At 40.2% G+C, this 18,607-nt stretch overlaps 2 protein-coding genes and 1 non-coding gene across 4 annotated transcripts in view; 1 reads left to right on the top strand and 2 right to left on the bottom strand.

The window, feature by feature from the left end:
• Positions 1 to 2,572: 2,572 nt before the first annotated feature.
• Positions 2,573 to 4,910, bottom strand: pomp (proteasome maturation protein). Its single transcript, XM_068709476.1, is given in 7 exon segments — positions 2,573 to 2,806; positions 2,893 to 2,986; positions 3,178 to 3,279; positions 3,962 to 4,022; positions 4,425 to 4,522; positions 4,843 to 4,886; positions 4,889 to 4,910. Coding segments are annotated over 7 exon segments (489 nt in total). The 3' UTR covers positions 2,573 to 2,738.
• Positions 4,911 to 5,138: 228 nt separating this feature from the next.
• trnac-gca (transfer RNA cysteine (anticodon GCA)) lies at positions 5,139 to 5,210 on the top strand. Its single transcript has one exon. It is a non-coding gene; the product is annotated as a tRNA-Cys (tRNA).
• A 921-nt stretch (positions 5,211 to 6,131) lies between these two features.
• The window catches only part of LOC137871738 (protein MFI-like), an 85,904-nt gene continuing 73,428 nt past the window's right edge, over positions 6,132 to 18,607 (bottom strand). The window contains exons 1-8 of one of the 2 annotated variants that reach the window (XM_068709669.1): positions 11,991 to 12,116; positions 8,258 to 8,333; positions 8,072 to 8,164; positions 7,942 to 7,995; positions 7,630 to 7,839; positions 7,162 to 7,292; positions 6,445 to 6,591; positions 6,132 to 6,318 (exon numbers count right to left, since the gene is read on the bottom strand). In XM_068709669.1, coding sequence (XP_068565770.1) covers positions 6,249 to 6,318; positions 6,445 to 6,591; positions 7,162 to 7,292; positions 7,630 to 7,839; positions 7,942 to 7,995; positions 8,072 to 8,164; positions 8,258 to 8,333; positions 11,991 to 12,067 — 858 coding nt within the window. In that variant the 5' untranslated portion in view covers positions 12,068 to 12,116 and the 3' untranslated portion in view covers positions 6,132 to 6,248. Of the gene's footprint in view, positions 6,319 to 6,444; positions 6,592 to 7,161; positions 7,293 to 7,629; positions 7,840 to 7,941; positions 7,996 to 8,071; positions 8,165 to 8,257; positions 8,334 to 11,990; positions 12,117 to 18,607 lie in introns of those variants that run through there. The other variant, XM_068709668.1, reaches the window with a different exon arrangement.

Genomic DNA, 18,607 nt, shown 5'->3' with positions numbered 1-18,607 from the left:
GGAGGATGGAGGACGGAGGATGGAGGACGGAGGACGGCGATGAACGTGATCAGACGGCCTTAGCTTCTTAACATATCATCCTTTAGTCATTCCAAACACAGGCAGGTTGGGTCGAGCTTCCATTTCTCGTCACCGCCCTCTTGTTTCCTGCCACTGAGATGTGTGTAGACGCACAACGCTCACAGATGCATGTAGGGAAGTCTTCATCATCGTCATCTCCTCCTGACCAGACGGCAGGTGATCCCCCCCCCCGTCATGTGACACACCAGCATCCTGCTGCACGCTGTCCCCCGCCCCCCCTCTCTCCCCCGCCGCGCGTCTGTCGTAGAGATGTTAGCCGCTTACAACTCCAGACCGGTGGCTCCGAGAGTAGTCGCAAATTATTCCAAGCGTTTGTCTTAACCTGCATAGAGCGTTTTTTGGTTTGCTGTCGTGTTTGCTGTGTACGACGACACTAGAAGCGCAAAATCAAAGCAACGTCGGCTTTGTATACTTTTCTGTGACACTCGGTCTCCCATACGTCGTACGACTCGATGCAGTGCGGCTGCCTTGTAAATACTCTAGCGTCGGTTTCTTTAACTTCTGGGGGCGACTGAGTTTTGTTAAAGCAGACCCTGTGGCTGGAAGCTGTTCAGTGCAGTACGCTGTGCAGCGGCGAAGCGTAAACAGTCATATTAAAGATGACGGTGGTTGATTTGACCCAAATCTTCAAATGTAAGAGACAGTTTTAGGAGCGTAAATCAGCTGATATCAATATTGTGATCAGAAGCTAAAAAAGAAACAAAAAAGGCCTTCAAATAGAAAGGTGTCTATGTTCAAACCGTGTAAATCCAGTAAATGAATCTGGCCTGGAGCCAGCAATATTTATGTCTTATTTATGTTGTTATTAAGCATAATCGATAAATTATCCAGAGGCCTATCATTTTAAAGTATTAAGCTAAATAGATTGAGATGAATCTGACCCTCTGATCCAGCAGTGAAGCTGTAAACTGTCACACGTTTGAAGGGCTTGTTTTTCTTCAGTATTTCCTCAGAAGCTTCTAGCGACTATTATAATACCTCTCTAGATGACCAGTCTCAGTTGTAAGAGAATAGACCGGTACGAACAAACTACAGTAGAACTTTTAATGGTGACTTGTGTAACCAGGCACATAATTTGTATTTTTTTTTTCTCAGCACTTAAATGTGGACGTTTTCAAAGAGGTTTGTCTTGTTGTGTTGCCTGAATGTTTATTGATGCTGGAGAAAGGGCCCAGTGATTATGCTCCACGAGGTTTCAGTGGGAGCTGAAGAGGGCCTCAGAGCTCCAAATTAACCCCCGAATCCTCAACCACGCACCAAGGACGCGGCTCTTCTTCATGGCTTCTTTATTTTTGGGCTGGCTGATGCCTTGTTGCATTATGGTTAAATCTCGACGGAGAATTACCAAAGCATGGCGGTTTCAGTGCTTCAAAAAAAAAAAAAAAAAAAAAAAAAAAGCCAGTGTATGTCGGTGTGCTCGGGTTCTTCATGGGTGCGTCACGTCAAGAGGAAGGGGAGGTGTTTAATTTGGACTCTGGCGTCGAGGAGGAAGGACGCTCAGCTGACGGCTTCGTCCTCCGTCAGCCTTCGGTAGTTTATTCACTCTGTATGTTGCACTCAACCAGTCCTAACAAATATACACTGATAATTATTATCACTAGGATTACCTGACTCGAGTAGTATTATGTCTGACAACACTGATGAGCTGTTCAATGATGAGTATGATGCAGTTAACTATATAGCCTGATTTATGTCAAATAAAACTGGTTCAATTAACAAGACTTGTGCTTTTTTTTTGTGTGAATCCTGTGAGCTGATGGTGTGGACTTCAATGGTTTAGTTTTTATTAATATATATTAGATATAGATATATTAATATTTGCTTATCGCTACTGACTGGTATTTATGATCTAGTATAAATGTTTAATGTATCTCAACTAACTTTTTCATACTGTTGGTCGGCACCATTTTTTACACTACCGTCACAGGTTAGCTCCTCCTCTGTGTGTGGCCTTCAAGTGTTTATTAATGTTAATATTGTGTTAATAATTATGTCCCTGGAGACCTTTTTTTAGACATACTATACTAAAACTTTTTAGTTTTTTCCAACATGCTACACTCTTTTTCGAAAGACTATTATACATTTTTTAGACACACACCAGTATGACTTTTCTGGACATACTATAAACTTATGACTTTCTTCGACATACTATACTTTGACTTTACTATGACTTTTTTTTTTACATTCTATACCATGACTATTTTTAGATCTTTATGTTGATTATTACAAACAAAGTATCATGGACAGAAAACCGTCTCATCGCAGCTTTCAAGCAGCTCCTAATAACAGCAGTGCAAACACCACAGTGGATTACCTTCAGTCAGAGCGGAACTTAATGCATGATATCAGTAAAGTGGAACCAATTACTACAACGGCTACAGTGTTGCAATGTAGCATTAAAACAGAACGCCATTAGAATGATGGATTCATCTTCACAAAGAAACCCAAAACTGTGAAGAACAGCAGTCGTATGAAGATCAAATGGACCAAATTCTAGAGGAAGGGTATGAAGTTTATTAGAAATACCAACCGGATTGGAATCATACAAAAACAGCACTGAATGACTGTTTGAACACAGCAGATAAACAAATGTATGCAGACAAATAATAAACCTAAATCTACGCGTGTAGCTGTGCGTTATGCGCGTCCATCTTCCTTCACAACAGTCCCAGTTTGTATTCCACCATCATGTGCGGCTCGCCCATCATCTCACTCTGGGCTGGATCTGCAGAGTAAGACCAGGTGGTTAGATATCATATTCAGACAAGTTGTGCGAATGGTCGTGAGAAGGTGAAGGGGTGATGTTCTCACCGTTGAGGATGTCCTCAAAGCCGAGGGACTCGTCGTTGCCTCGCAGCGTGTCCAGAGCCAGGTTTGAACTCTGTAAGAACGGCAGACGCTGGATCTGGAAGGGGGGGGGGGGGGGGGGGGGAGAAAGAGACAGAGAGAGAGAGAGAGAGAGAGAGAGAGAGAGAGAGAGAGAGAGAGAGAGAGATGACTTAAAAACAATAAACAGGGAGAGGAGCCAAAGGAGGAACTGTGGAGGTGGATTACTGGGACGTGCAGCTTTTGTTTGTGTGTGTGTGTGTGTGTTACCTGTCTAGCTGCCCTGTACTCCATCTGCAGTTTCAGCGGAGCATGAAGACCCTGGATGTTTCTGAGTGTAGAGAAGTTCATCTTGTCCTGGTTTGGCTGGAACTGCACACCACAGAAACACACAAATATATATTGAAAGAAAGAAAATTGTCCACCATTAGACTTTCCCTTGTTCTTACTGCTACTGATCTGCTATCTGTTGTGTAGTTAGATCAAAGATGTTCGGGCCCTGATCAGACAGAGAGCATTTTAGCCCCTGAAAGCCTCAGGTTGAAAAAAAACATTCAACTGTATATTAAGTTGTTTTATACACATCTTTGAATTAAAAAGGGAGCAGCTGTGTTGTTATAAGTTAGTGTTATAAGTTATTTTGAAGCTTCTAGTTCCACTACCAACACACCTTAACAATAAATGTTTATTTACTGTTGGGAGATGACCGAGGCTCTCAACTCCAAATATATCTTTATAATAATAATAATAATAATAATAATACTAATATACAGGTAATTGAAGAACATATAAAATAACACTGCTACTTAATTAGATCATGTTGACCTAGCTGGCACACTGGCAATGCTGATGGGGACACCTAAATGTGACCGAGCCATCCATAGTGTTATGAGATCCACCCGTGTTTACATCCACTACAACAAGTCAAAATGTCTGCTGTCAAAAGGGACCACAGTGTGCAGATTTTAATGACTCGGTACACAACCACACAGTCCTGAGAAGAGGTCTAATCTAAATCAACGCTTATTTTCCTCTCACAACTCAGATTACTCACATTTTTCTCTGACAGCTCCAGTGGGTGGCTTGGAAGAAGCTCATTTTTTACGCTGGTAAAGCTGTGGAGCAAAAGAAACAAACCAAAGGAGAAAATCAGCTTTAAGTACATAATACAATATATGTATATGTATATAATATATATCTATAATATCGATTATATAATATACTATATACACACGGATATTAATATCAAGAAAAGTGATTAGGAGGATAAACTGTAACGTTAATTCTGTTTCTAGATTCTCAACATCGATACCGACACGAAATACTAAATGTAATGGATAACCAGGTACACAGGGCCCACAAGTACGGTGCTTTCTACTTATCAAAAAATATATAAATACATATTATATATATATAAATATATAAATATATATATATATATATATATATATATATATATATATATATATATATATAAAAGCATGCGAATAGACACTGACGGATAAAATGATACTCACCCGCTCCGCAGAGAGTCCTGCACTCCATAAGCTCCCTGCGGACACAAGCCGGCCACAGGTACACTGTCTTTCAGCTGAGAGCGAAGTCCTCGAGTGTTCTGAAACAAACAAATACATGTACACATTCACCGTTAACAACTGTTAATATCAAGCTCTCATACCTCAGTTACAAATATCAAAAGCTAAAATCGTCTTCGGCCAGTTTAAGGAGCCTCGTAGCTCAGCGCTAGCTAGCGTTAGCTTGAGTGACTAATCAAATTCACCACTAATGTTACGAGATTTCAGAGGATCCAGTGACACATGACAAAGATGCGAGCAGTTGGAATAAATATGTATACAACTATAAAAACAATGGCATGGATATGGTTACGATATAATACATTATATTATATGAGATGAGATTAGACTGCAACCATACCATTTTGATTCCGTCTCTTCTACTTTCTTTTCGAAACACTTGAATATCCGGTTGGGTCGCGTTTTCATTGCGTCACATCCTGTAGAAACCGGTGTTGTGTACAATTAGCTATTTAAAAGCCCGTTGTAGCCCGTTGTATTATGCACCCGTGCACTGTCTGCATAGCCGATATGTTTTTATTTTTCATGTCTAACTGTTCTAGTATACTTTAACACAACTAGAAAGTAAATACCGATCAGCCATTCATGGATGATTGCACGGATTATATTATCTTTGTTCATCAACATGTAGGATAAGGGGGTATAGCTCAGTGGTAGAGCATTTGACTGCAGATCAAGAGGTCCCCGGTTCAAATCCGGGTGCCCCCTCTTTTCTAGCTATAACGACATAGTGTTTTGTAATTAAGAATCTGATTCACTTTTCTACACACTTTACCGAACTGTTAATGCTTTACACAATATTTGTAGATTAACTCATACATGATATATGTTTAATAGAAACATTATTTTAAGTTTTTGGAAAATTGTGAAAAACTATGTAATAAATAAAGAAATATGAGTATAAAGTATTCAAAGTTTATGTCGGAAATGCCGCTAGAATCTTTGGCACAATATAAAATCTATTAAAACACAAACCTTTTAAAGATAGAATTCTTCATTCAAAATGATTGCCAGAAAAGTAGAAACATACTGAAGTCACCAGTGAAATGTATCCATCAGATCATTGTATTTAAAAAATTCAAAGCAGGGAGTCACAAAAATTGAACAGTCAATCATACATGATGGCCTCTACTAAATGTTTTAATGTTTTTGGAAAGTATGTCTCCTATTTCTTCAGATGCAGTTATTGTTTCACAGTAGATTTGACATGTTTGTCTGCAAACTGGATAGGAGTAATTTAGTCTGCAGTGATGAACCACTACACACAATATCTCATCTACAGTATGTACGGCACAAGCCTTTTTGAAGATTAATTTTACATACATGATTGTATGAAAAGTCCAGGACACACGTTGATGCCTTTAATCAAATGTATCTTTTTATCTAAAAACATTCAAATGACACCCATGGGTCTTGTGATAAATACATTATGTGGGCGCCAGATGTTTCCAGTTGTAATCAGTTTGATCTCGTTAGATGTCACAGAGATTCAATTATAGATTTGTGGATTCTGAGTCAGGAGTTCATCTCACATACACACTCACTCTAATGACACATAACTAAATAATTATTTGAATAAAGTCCACTTAACTAATGCAATAACACACATCACCATAAGATAATCCCATTGATCATACTTTATTATTTCAAAAATGATTTGAAATACATTGAAACAGCAGATTGCATTACAGCACATACTTTAAAGCCATGAGTAGCAATTGTTGCGGCAAAGATGTGCTGCCATCACTACAAATGTTCACCTTTGCTTGGCTCAGAGGAGTGACTGCAGGCCAGACACCTCCACCCCTGCATGTACCTGCACACAAAAGGATAAAAATACAACATTTTCTTGACCCAGTTTGAATTAAAACCGGTCTATTCAACAGAAAGAACGTCACAAAGGTTCGCTGTCTACTAGCTGACAGTGAGGCGTGGATCTTACTCCTCAAAGTTGATAGTGTTGGTCCAGGCCATCAGCTCATCCAGCTCCCGGTCCAGTACCTCTTCATGTCCCCTCTCTTCAATGGCGTCCATCACTTCCTGGGCAGAATTGACCACCGGGTGAGTCTGCAGACGGCCCTGGTTGTACCTGTATGTAACAGAGAGAGGACACACACACTTATATGCAATACTGCATGTAACCCTGCCTCAGATGTGTACAGCCACACCACTGTGGATAAAACCCGTAAGGTCCTTTTGCAACACTTTTCACTGTTTTCAAGGTGTTTCTAGAATTCTCCAAAAAAACCTGTCGATCCATATAAAATAACTATTCAGTTTGGTGAATGATAAAAATGTTTTGTGAATCCATTTTCTGATCTAAACTAAGATAGAACCCAGAAATTGCACATAATTAATTTATGCAGTAACTTGTTATTTTTGTCTATATTAATCATTGTCCATTAAAAAAAGACGACATGTCTTTTCTGGCAAAATGGGGTCACAGCCTTCAACATACCATTAAATCAGAAGTGTTTTGTAACTGAACATAGGGTTTTTAAAAGTCAACAGGAATTTATCTTTCAGAAAAACTGATGCTTGTATATGTGACTGGAATTTCTTAATGAATCTGTTATCCTGTATTCACCACTTGAAGCCCCAGCGGCAGTTGCACAGCAAAATACTTGCTTTAAGCGACAGACACATATAGAAAACTCACGTCTGCTTCAGCCATTCTATTTTCCTCTTCTTCCTCCACTTGCCTACATCTTGCTGCCGCTGCAACCTGGAATAGTGAAAATCCACTTTCTCCTTAGCCTCAATCTCTTTGGGCTCACTCATGGGAACCGCCTATCAGAAAGATGGAGAAGAAGCAGATAAAACTGACTTTAAAACATCTGCTTTTAGTGGCGGACAAGATAATTCATATCTGGCTTTGTTTTCTGTTAAATAATCAGTTTGTGAGAGCATTATGTTTCATAAAGCTACATTTCCACCAAGCTATTATGTAGACAAAAGCTGCCATAAAATGCCTGTTGCAGCTGTTTATCTATTCATAAAGACTGCGTCAGACTCTTGCCACAAAGGCCAAAATTACACCTTGTATTGGAAGTGCATATTTCTTTCTGCACCAATATTTGTACAAATAACGGACAGAAGAGAACATTTTCTCTGACAGGGTTTTCACCTTGCTACAGAAGAGCCTCCAGCTGTTGTTCTCCATGCGCTGGTACCATCCTGATCGGTCCTCCTGCATCAGAGGCCAGCCGTTGTTGGTCTGCCGGGGCACAGGCTTCTTAAGGCCTGGCTGGGTGTAGTCCCTTGGGCTGCTGGCACACAAGTCCGTGATGGGTCGATGGGTGAAGATCTTGTAATAGATGTTGGGAGGAAAGGTAATCTGAAGGCAAAGGCAAAAGGAAGATGTAAGGAGGTATGTGTGCATTATCCTAATCACAAAGCTGTTGAGTGATTTACCACTATCTCCCTATTTAGCTCCTACCCCTCCGAGTCGAAATCTTATGAACACACCAGCAGCACCGTCCAGCAACTCAGCCTGCCACAGGAAAATCAAATCTCACCATTTATTTTATTTGTTGTGTTCATTTAATAGAGAGCATTATTTCCGTTACCTCTCGAGGATTGACAGCCTTTAGGATCGCTCGGGGATCCCGCTGGTCGCAATGACTGATAAGCTCTTTGAAATACTTGAAGACCTCTCTGTTCTACAGTTTGGGAAGGAAAAAGAGTTTGAATTTATGCCTGTTGGCTTTAATTTGTGCATGTGCGTCCACAGCAGCAGCAGCAGCAGCACCCACCACATGTCTTCTCCAGGTCTTCTGAATTATTGTGGCTGCCTGCTGCAGTGTCTCCTGGGGACCCTCTTCCTGTAAGCTGGAGACATATTGAGAAATGAGAGGAGAGAAAAGGACGAGGAGGGGAGAAAGACAGTCGGGTGCAGCTACATGTAACTTGTCTTACTAAGACTTTGGATAATATTTCTTGTGCGGAGCCTCGTTTTTCTAACTGCCGTCGGTGAAATGTAACCACATTTTCTCAAATGCTGTATTCAAGTACAATCTAGAGGTGTGTACTCGTACTTTACTGAAGTATTTTCATCTTCTGCTATACACTACTTCAACTCCACTATATTAGGGAAATAATATACTGCTTACACTGCATTTATTAACAATTATAGTTGGTTGTCTCATAAATTAAAATCACAGAACGTGGTCATTTTAATGAAATTACATCTATTGCTACAGATTAATCTACCCAACAGTATATAAAGTAGTTCAAATTAGCTCCACCTCATCTGCTACAATGTTAAAATGCTAATAAAAACTCTTATAGGACCCAATAAATGTATTGACAGGATATGATATATGCATTACTGTTTGTTGTGATATATAATTCAATAATGCATTTAGTGTTAAATGGGTTCATATGCGACAGAGGTCCTTTGGTGATGATCGTTTTTCAGGGAATAAAACTCCAAGTGGCAATAACTGGAGAAATAGTTTAGAGAATCATTTTGTGAATCAACCTAGCTAACGTTAGCGCATGCTAAGACGTCGTAAAAAACTACAAAACCAAATAAAACTCAGGTTACACACTGTATTTAATAACCTGATTCAGTATAGCTAGATTTAACAGTTTACCCGGACTGAAACGTTGCATTCACAGTCAAATACAAAAGAAAATAATAGTATTACCTCATGATGCGTCTGTACTTGAAGGTATGTCTTCAACTCCCTAACATGAGTTGACTAAGTATTTCATCAGGTTACCTAGCAACCAAGTTTGTCTGTCTATTACTGCAATAAAGCATACATTTACATTTAATGATTTATTCTTCCAAAAAAAGTGATTGTTGACAATGACAGTCAAGGTTGTCAAATACCTGTACATCCCCTTGTGCATAAAACATTACACACCTTGTGATATTTATATAAACAGAGTGTCTATTTGAGAATAATCACAGGGCAGCTATTCCTGCTTGTCGAATGGCTAATAAGTACAGTAGTAGTACACAAAGTGAAAGAGTACATGTAGAGAGAAAGTTGAGGTGGCTGAATGGGTCAAACTCAGGACCTGACTGCAAATTGAGTCCTGGGAGAAGCTGAGAAGATGTTTACATTTGGTTAGGTTTAGCAAAAATACAAAAAGCCAACAGTTCAGGGTCAGGGTTGTATTCATATATGTTCATATACACATACAGTATCTATTGTGAGCCCTGGTCAGGTGCATAGCTTTCTTTGGCTACGGACACCTGGGTGCTTGTCTCTGCGATGCCACTGGATATACACCTGGGTGTAAATGGCCACATAGTATTGTTGGCTTCTGACATCCGATACTTGTGTGGTAATAGCATCTGCCTTGTATAAATACCTGTTTATCAAGGCAACCTCACTGTCTATTACCACCACAAACGTGTGGATCCACAATCATCTGACATCAGGTAGCAATTTACACATTACTCACTAAACGCTTTAGGAACAAACCAGGGCCAAACAAAAACAAAAAGATTGTACTGAGTGATTATTTAATAAAGAACAATTGGTTTATCAGCATCTGAGAGGAAAACAGACCTGCTTTATATTCAGTGCAGGTCAAGGTAAATAAAATAACATTTTTACCTGTTGGCCATTAGATGGAGCTCTTTAATAAGTAACAGTGTAGCTTTTCTTTGGCTTCCCTCCACTCAGATGTTACACATGACTATTGGGCTTATGAATGCGTGCAGCAAACACACACTAAATCACTAAGGATCTTTGAAAATCTGTCATGTCCAGCCAGGGCCTCTGCTCCCAATCCACTCTCTCCCCACGTATTAAGCAGTGTCATCGCCAGGCTGTGTCGGAAAGCAGAGCTGTTAATGTAGTTCAACTGACTTTATGAGTATGTAATGAATGAAACGTATTACAGAGAGTAAAGACACACTCAAAACATGTCGACATGCATGCACACACACATAAACCAGTATTATTTTTTTATGGCAGTGAACTTGAATTAACAATCATTTCAATGGGCTTGTTGTTGGAAATAAAAGAACACATGAGGTCATTTCTCATGGCACCAGCCCCTCAAAGGCCAATCCATTTGCAGTGTTTCTTGGCTATATAAAGTCTGGCGCTTCATGTCGTCAATGGATAAAATGTTATTAAGGCCAGTCACTAACTTGTCTCCAACCAAACATGTGTGCCAAACTGAATCAGCCCAGTTACAGCTGAATCCAGTCACATATACAAAAAACAAACCAGCCGTGACAGTTTCAGACCAAACACTTAAATCAAAGGGAAGGTGAATCCACAGTCAGAAACTCTCTTTGTATTTATGAGCTGCTGGATGTTTAAAGGCAGCAACATTTCTGTGGCTCACTCAGGAGAAAGTATTGTTTGCTCTCCAAACAAATTGTGCTCGAAATTCTGAACCAAAACAGTTACTGATAAGAATTGCAAACTGGACAGATGATGTCCATTATGCAAATGTGCTGTGTTTCCTCACCAAAGCCTGCAGGCAAGTAACAAAACTCAATCCATGTCTCTTCAAAGCAGAAGTCCGCCTCTTCTTTCAGTTTATTTTCTCCGGGGGGAATGCTCTGTCATCTTGACTCCTAACAAGGGCAGACATTTGCACCAGTCTGGTTCTCAGACTTCCAGCACATAGCGGACACTATTTTATTGGTTAACACTCTTTTTCACTTTTTTACACAAGGTTAACTAAATTTTGATTTCTGAATATTGTGTAGACTTTCGGCTTGACTGGCTGGGGTTGACTGAGTGTTCTCAAGGCGGAAGAGGGGAAAGGAGCTTTTATCAGACAGTACAATACATTTCTGAGTGTGTGAGACAAATCAGTTTTATAAAAGTGAAATGAGTGTGAAATTATATTGGCTTTGCATATTAGGCTTGCTGTTGATACAGCTGACATTTCTGTTCTGTCCCCTTTGATGAGAAAACACAGCTCTACTAATTTGTTCATGGCTTTGTATTTTACATCAATTAGTTTGTACTTTGGCTGCCAAGAGCAACAGCCAGCCGCATCACAAACACCTACTGAAACAGTGCCAGAGACCTGATGAAAAGAACTTTTCCTCAGATCAAATGTGAGCAGATGGAGGGAGAGGAGTGAAGAATTTTGTGATCTGCACACATTGAATGCAATATCAGTGTTTCAATCTTCTCCATTGAGGGGTTTGTAGCAGAATGAAAATGATCTATGTTTGTGTGGAATAAGAAATAGAGATTCTGATTGATTTACAGATGCCCTTGTCTTGGGTACCATTATGCTGCCCTTGACCTGTCCCTGGCCCATCTACTGATGAGAACAGGAAGACACAAGGACAAAATTCATATTCATACCATTGCAATGGGTGTCAGCATTTCCATATCAACTCTGCATGTCAACTCGATGTACCATTTTTAGACAGCACGCGTGTCGCTGAATGATTTCTCTCCTACTCGCTCCTCATCAGCCACATACTGTAGCTGTGTCATTTCCTCCTTTGATTGCTGATTGATAGGAACATTTCTGTAAATGGCTTTTTACCTCAGGGCCCAGGAGAGACGTCTGCCATGTTGATGTTCTCCCTCAAATGGAGACGTTCTGCCTTTCCAGACCCTCATCGACGTGAGACCAACACAAACACACCGTCAATCACTTTGTGGAGCTGTTCATGCCTTAAACTGCAGGGGTTAGTGTCAGACTAATGGACACGTTACAAAGGTTTAAAGACATCTGTAAAAACATCAGTGTTACAAGAAGTACAAAATACTGGTTTGGATTTGTAGAATATGTTTTGACATTAAAACCCATGATGCACCTTGCTCTGGCAGCATCCATCCATACATCATCCATGCATTCATCCACCGACATGATGAATAAAACAGCATCAGTGCAATTATCTGGATGGAGTGAACATTGTAGTGTAATAAATAACATAAATAAAATAAAGGACGTCAGTCCCCGTGATTCCCAACCAGGGGTATTTAAAGCCCCATACTTCTGCAGTCAAGCAGGTACATGGAAAGATTGTATCAAAATCAATCATGATTATATAAATTATGATTTCAATTATTTCCCCCTATACTGTATATACTATCTATACATACATATACCCACATTTGTATTTACAAATCATCAAAATAACTTGCAAAAAAGTAAAAGCTGCTTGAGGAAAATGTACTATTTGTGATTATGGGATGTATAAGGGCTGGGATGGACTTGACATTTAATGACGGGCTACAATAGGCAGACTGCACAGGACACGCCTCCCAACAACCGGAGTCAGCTGTAACAACAAACGGAAACTTACCAAATGAGCAGAGAGGTCAAAACTCCCTCAAAGTAAAAAATAAATAAATGGTTGAAACATCCAGCTTGTTCTTCAAAATGTAACAGTATGAATTCAAGCTTCAGCAAACATTAAAAATGAATTATAGAACTGTGAGGTTATGTCATGAATAAAAAAGGAGAGAAAATGCACTTACCTTGATGCTCTTATGCAGAGCTTAGACAGAGCTGCCAGGTGGCCTCTAGCTTAAACTGAGCGTCTCAAGCTTTACAATTGCCATCCAAAATCGCAGTCATGGGCGACACATGCGGATACAAGATCTGTGTAAACACGGTGGAGGACCATGACTCATTGCTCCATGCAGCGTGACGACGGAGCTAAGGTGTAGTATGTGAGTAGCTCTAGTGCTGTTTCATCAGCCCCAAAGTGTGAGAGAGATTCAACTACTTCGGTAGTGAATCATGACATTTTACAGGCCTTTTACATGGAAATATTGCTTTTGGCCACACACACACACACACACACACACACACACACACACACACACAGGCATGCATGTACAGTTACGCTCACACATACATGAGATGTCTTCAGCTCAAGGCCAACAATTACAAGTCCTAACAAGACCATGCATGCTGGCAGGTTTATTTATTATTAAAGTGTGCCTAGGAGCAGTTACACCCTCACTGCTCAATGCTACAGATGAATTTTAGCTTCTTACATTTAATGCTCACTCACATTGCACCTCATGCAAGAACCAGATTTGTTCTTATGGGGCATGTACGATTGATTTTGAGAGAATTTGTGGCCAATTTTCTTGTACATGCTCACTGAAAAAAGTAAGAGAGGCTTAGTATAAGATAACACAAATGTGCTGAAGTCTCCCGTTCCTGAGAATGTCCCATAAGCTAAAAATAAGTGATTCATTTTGAATGAATCCTACATTAAAGGGCAACAGTGTAAAATACCTAAAAACACATATTTAACAATGCAGTTATTAAACCGGCCTGACTCCCGGCCAAAGTTCTGGATCACAGCCAGGATCACCATGACAACATCCATCATCACTTCATCACTTAGTAGCTCTTTTCACTTGCTAAATGTTAACTTGTTCTGTCTACTGGATCCTTTGATCTCAGCCTTTTTACTGCACTCTCACACACATATATGTACAAATGTGTGTAATGTGTGTACAGTACTTTAGTGGCATTAATTCTCCAAACCCCCAAACAATGTCTTAAAAGAAATCCATCTTAAAATGCCAACTCTCTGAAAGGAATAGTTTCTAAACACATGTTGTTAACGTTGTGTATTGAAACTGAAACACATCTACTTGGTTAGGGTCAGGAAAGGATTATGGTTTGGGTTAAAATCATACACTGTATAAAATATGGACGTAGTTTCAACAACGTCACCAACGGTTTCTGAAGAACCGCTGTGAAGCTCAAAATGTTTGGCTTGGTGAAATTGGCTTGTTATGTAACTTCACACAATAAAAGCGACTGCTTGCACAGACACCATCAACGTTTCTTCGAGCAGGACGGCCTGGAAAGACGCTATATAGCTGTATGGCTGCAGATGCAGGAGGCAGTTGTCTATAGGTCTGTCACTACTGGCAGCCCCTTCCACATACTGGTCGTTATGTGATCCATTGTTAATTAAAACAAATGTTGATTAAAGCAGATTTAAAGAATGCCATTTACGTTTCAGTCCCAGTAAAAGCATTTGCATAGTGTCTGCTTTCTTATTTTGGCTAAATAAATGGCATATGTACATTAAAATCTGCCAGGGACAACTGCTAAAAGGCTTTTGAGGGAGGAACACACAGCTATCTTTTTTCTAAATGCATAAAAAAATGTGCATTTTCACAGTGTTTTTTTCTTACTGGGATATTCGGCTGTATTCAGCCGAAGAGAGGACCCTCTAGCACCTGAGCTGCTGGACACAAACACAAAGTTGTGGTGCCTTTGCTCTGATTGCCCTCCGATGCTGACAGAAACAGAATCAGTCTGCTGTAAAATGAACGTCAGTGCGGGCAGTTTTAGTTGGATGCTGTCCCCAAAGACAACCCAGAGAGAGCAAGTGTGCGTTGCATGGAGGTTTTCCTCCTCACTGGGACAGAGGTGTGCCGGAGACCTTCTTATGGATCCCGAAGATGGCGGCAGGGCGATTTTGAGTATTTTTATCATTGTAATTTACAAATTTATCGGTCTGCCTCTGAAGAAGAAGTGAGAGCCGCCAACAAGCCACTGCAGCAAATGATGTGTAGAGCCGACGCATTGCCACATCTAACTCGGTTAAGGATTTATTTTGACAAAGCCAGATTTGCTGATTGTTGGCCCAGTGGAAAGACTAACTAAGACAGGTTTGGTGAGTTTTATTCTGAGAGAAACTTGAATTCAGAAGGTAAAGTGTTGGCTTTAGGTGTAGGTCTTGCTTTCTCCTGTCTTGCCTGCACACAGTAAAAAATGATCTCATTTGGTATTCATAAATTTGGATGTTCCAGTCTGAATAGTGCTTGTATTCAGCCCGTGGTCATTATTCTTCATACTTTCACAATGAAAGTCTGAGTTCATTCAGTGTACATCAATCCACAAAGAAGTACATGTGCATTTGTGATCACAAAGGCAGAAAGGAGGAGATTATTCTGGAGTAGATTGATTTGTATTCATTCAGTGACCCGTTGAGACTCGGATACAATAAATATTACGGGTGATCGAAAAATTGCTTTTGTACTGTGTGTTGAACACACTTCATCATTTCCAACCAGCAATACATTTGGAAGTTTGTCTTAATCTTGAACTTAATATGCCATTGCTATTTCATATTTGATATACAATGTGGTTTGGGTTTGCTGGGAAGTCCTCCAGTGGCAGACATGAAAATGACAACAAATAGATGTCATGCTACAGTGCTGACCATAAAGACATAGCAGAGATAGAGATAATAAAGACATTGGTGAGCTCATAGTTTGTCCTTTCATTCTGTCTTCCTCAATAACACCGCTGTCTTCTCAGTCTGCTCATTTTCCTTCCATTCCTTTTTTCCTTGTGTGTCTTTACCCTCCTAACTTCCTCGTCTTCTGAGAGCGACAGCACTGAGTGCCGTCAGTGATCTGAGGCAACATGCAGCTTCCATTAATGTGTCTCACTTCATCTCATGTTAAATAGAGTAACTGATTGAACACTAATTGGCCTTTTTTCATTATTTCCCATCTCTTTTCCCCAACAGACTCTCAGAGGAGCCTGTCAATCTTTACCTACTACACGTCTTCCATCTGTGTGTTTGCTCTCTGCCTCACTGTTATCTGTCTCCTGTCTTTCAGTCGCTGTCTGTATGCCTACTTCCCCTCTCTCTGTCTCTCTCTGAACCTCCTGGTGACCCAGTCACTCTGGTTTTCATCTCAGCTGTCCGTTTGCTGTGCTGCTCTACAACGAGATAAGCTCCTTGAGAATGGTGCTCGTCCTCCGCTGATACTTGTACTTGTACAAGCGGGAACGTGCAGTTAGTTAAAGTCACCTGAAAATTCTCAAGATGCAATATTGTTAGTTTTGAGAGCATTTTTTTTCCTAGTCTGAACTTGATTCTATTATAGCATCATATTTCTTTCTGTAACAGGTCTTGCGACTAACTTCTGATAGCGAGTAGGCTACTACAAAATACTATATTTGATAGTAGTACCATGACTGAAAGTGGTCAGATTGAATGCAATGTCCATTTTTCCCCACATGGGGAATGTGACCTCTGCAGTGTTTTTACAGTCTGTTTATTTACCCTGTACGGCCAGTGTAGTGTTTACCTTGGTTACAGTGTTAAGTAGGCTCAGCTAAAACAACACCGCCCTGCACAATTAAGCTACACAGAATATGGACAGAGAAATGTCTCAGCTTATTGGGAAGACTGATTAAAGATGCTATCTGCTGCATGATATCCTCCACCGAGAGCCAGAGGCTATAGGAGCAGAGGCTAATCTGACTTTAATTGCCGTCTCCTTTAAATGTATATTAAATGCATATATACACATGTAATCACAGCTTGCATAACTGTTTCAAGAAGCTTGTAATCATGCTGGAAGTGTGCGTCTCCACATTCATCAGGTGGAGGTGTACGCAATCAATAGCTTTTTTTTGTCCACATCGATGCCGACAAGACAAGAGGACGATTTGCACGGGCACACAACCAAACACGCGCACTCGCTCACTCGCACATGCACACAAACATCATCACAAACCACAAGAAGCCTGTCTGAGGCTGCTGCCTCTTTGTCTCGTTATTATGATTAATTTAAGCAGAAGCCCAACAGGAATCGAGGCTTCATTAGACAAAGCCTTCCTGTTTTCCACCACGAATGTAATTGAACATAAACAAATATTCGGCAGTAGACAAAGCGGCCTCGGAGAGTCTTCGTTACCACTTCCTGTAACTTCTGATAAATGACAGAATGACACTATGGGCCTATTGGTTGTTAAATAAATGTGGCCAGCAAAGTGTGACGTCTTGAATATTGAACTTGTATATATAATTTAATATTCTGTCAAAATAGCAGCTAAGTGTTAAGTAAATGCATTGATTTGAGTTCACATCACGTGTATTGAGTCTCATTTACTGGGAGGACAAGTTGTGCCGATTCTTTCAGATAGAGGTACCTTCAGGGCGAGCACAATGGAAACCAGTATGAGCCTGAGAAATAGGAATAATAACAGTGTGCTTCTTTAATGCTACCGGGAGCATGTGGAGGAGAGACAGTGCCTTTATTTCCCTGGATCACCTCAGTGCCACTGAAAAGCAAACAACAGGAGTGTATCACTCATTAACACATTTCTCCCACAAAAGGGAAAGCTTCCTAAACAGAACTGCGCTTGTGGCAGCAACAAATAGAACTGAAAAGCTTTTTTTTTTAAGTGTGACATGTTTGCAAATTAACCGTAAGCTGCATTTTGTGGTTTGCTTATAAATTCTCTTTTATATTAATTTGCTGTAAGTGGTAAAAACAGAGAGAATTTCAGCAATAGCTCAATATGACTGCACCCCCGGGTGAGAGTTTGCTTTTCATCCCTGGCACCATGCTGTGGTGAGTATGTTCGAATATGTGCAAATTCATCTATAATGAAGAGTGCAATAAAGTCTCTGCAGCGTTTCATGAAACAAAGGATGTAGCAGGTCGGAGTAAAAAGTCCGAAAACAAGCTAGAGGCCAAACACAAAGCACAGCCTCACAGATCTACTAGCATGGCTTTAGACTCTTAATCTTGTTTTAACTATAGAATGTGCTGCACAGTGTGTGTGTGTGTGTGTGTGTGTGTGTGTTTGTGTGTGTGTGTGTTGAATGAGAAAGAACAGGTGCTTCCTCCTTTTTGCAGCTTTTATCCACTGGCCTTTCCCCTTAAGAAAATGACCTCACATGTACTGATATCAATAGCAACACACACACACACACACACACACACACACACACACACACACACACACACACACACACACACACACACACACACACACACACAGATTGTGTGCAGATATATTTTTTTAATTATTATTTTTAGCTGCTTGAGTCATGGCAAACCCCATTGTTCAAGATTAACACATTTGTTCAAAGCTGTTCATGAGGAGTTTGATAAAGCCTGAAAAGGCAGAAATAGCCTCAGTCGCTATTTTAACATGGCCTTAACTGGGACAAAAAACAATGTTTTCTTCCCCTCTGTCACCATTGTAAAGGTTTGAATAGAGACACTGATTGTATCGCAGTTTCCCACTGTGCTAATTGTCCAATAAGTGCTAATAGCAACATGCAGGCGACTCAGGGTGTTCAGGACAAACGGAAATGATTTTTTTTGCGAATGCAATCAGCAAAACAAAAGACACTCGGTAACCCT

The sequence above is a fragment of the Cebidichthys violaceus genome, unplaced genomic scaffold (assembly GCF_023349555.1).
Source record: "Cebidichthys violaceus isolate CVI_PGR_0920_01 unplaced genomic scaffold, fCebVio1.0.p SCAF_15, whole genome shotgun sequence".
Lineage (NCBI taxonomy): Eukaryota > Metazoa > Chordata > Actinopteri > Perciformes > Stichaeidae > Cebidichthys > Cebidichthys violaceus.
This window is presented reverse-complemented; position numbering and strand designations above follow the sequence as displayed.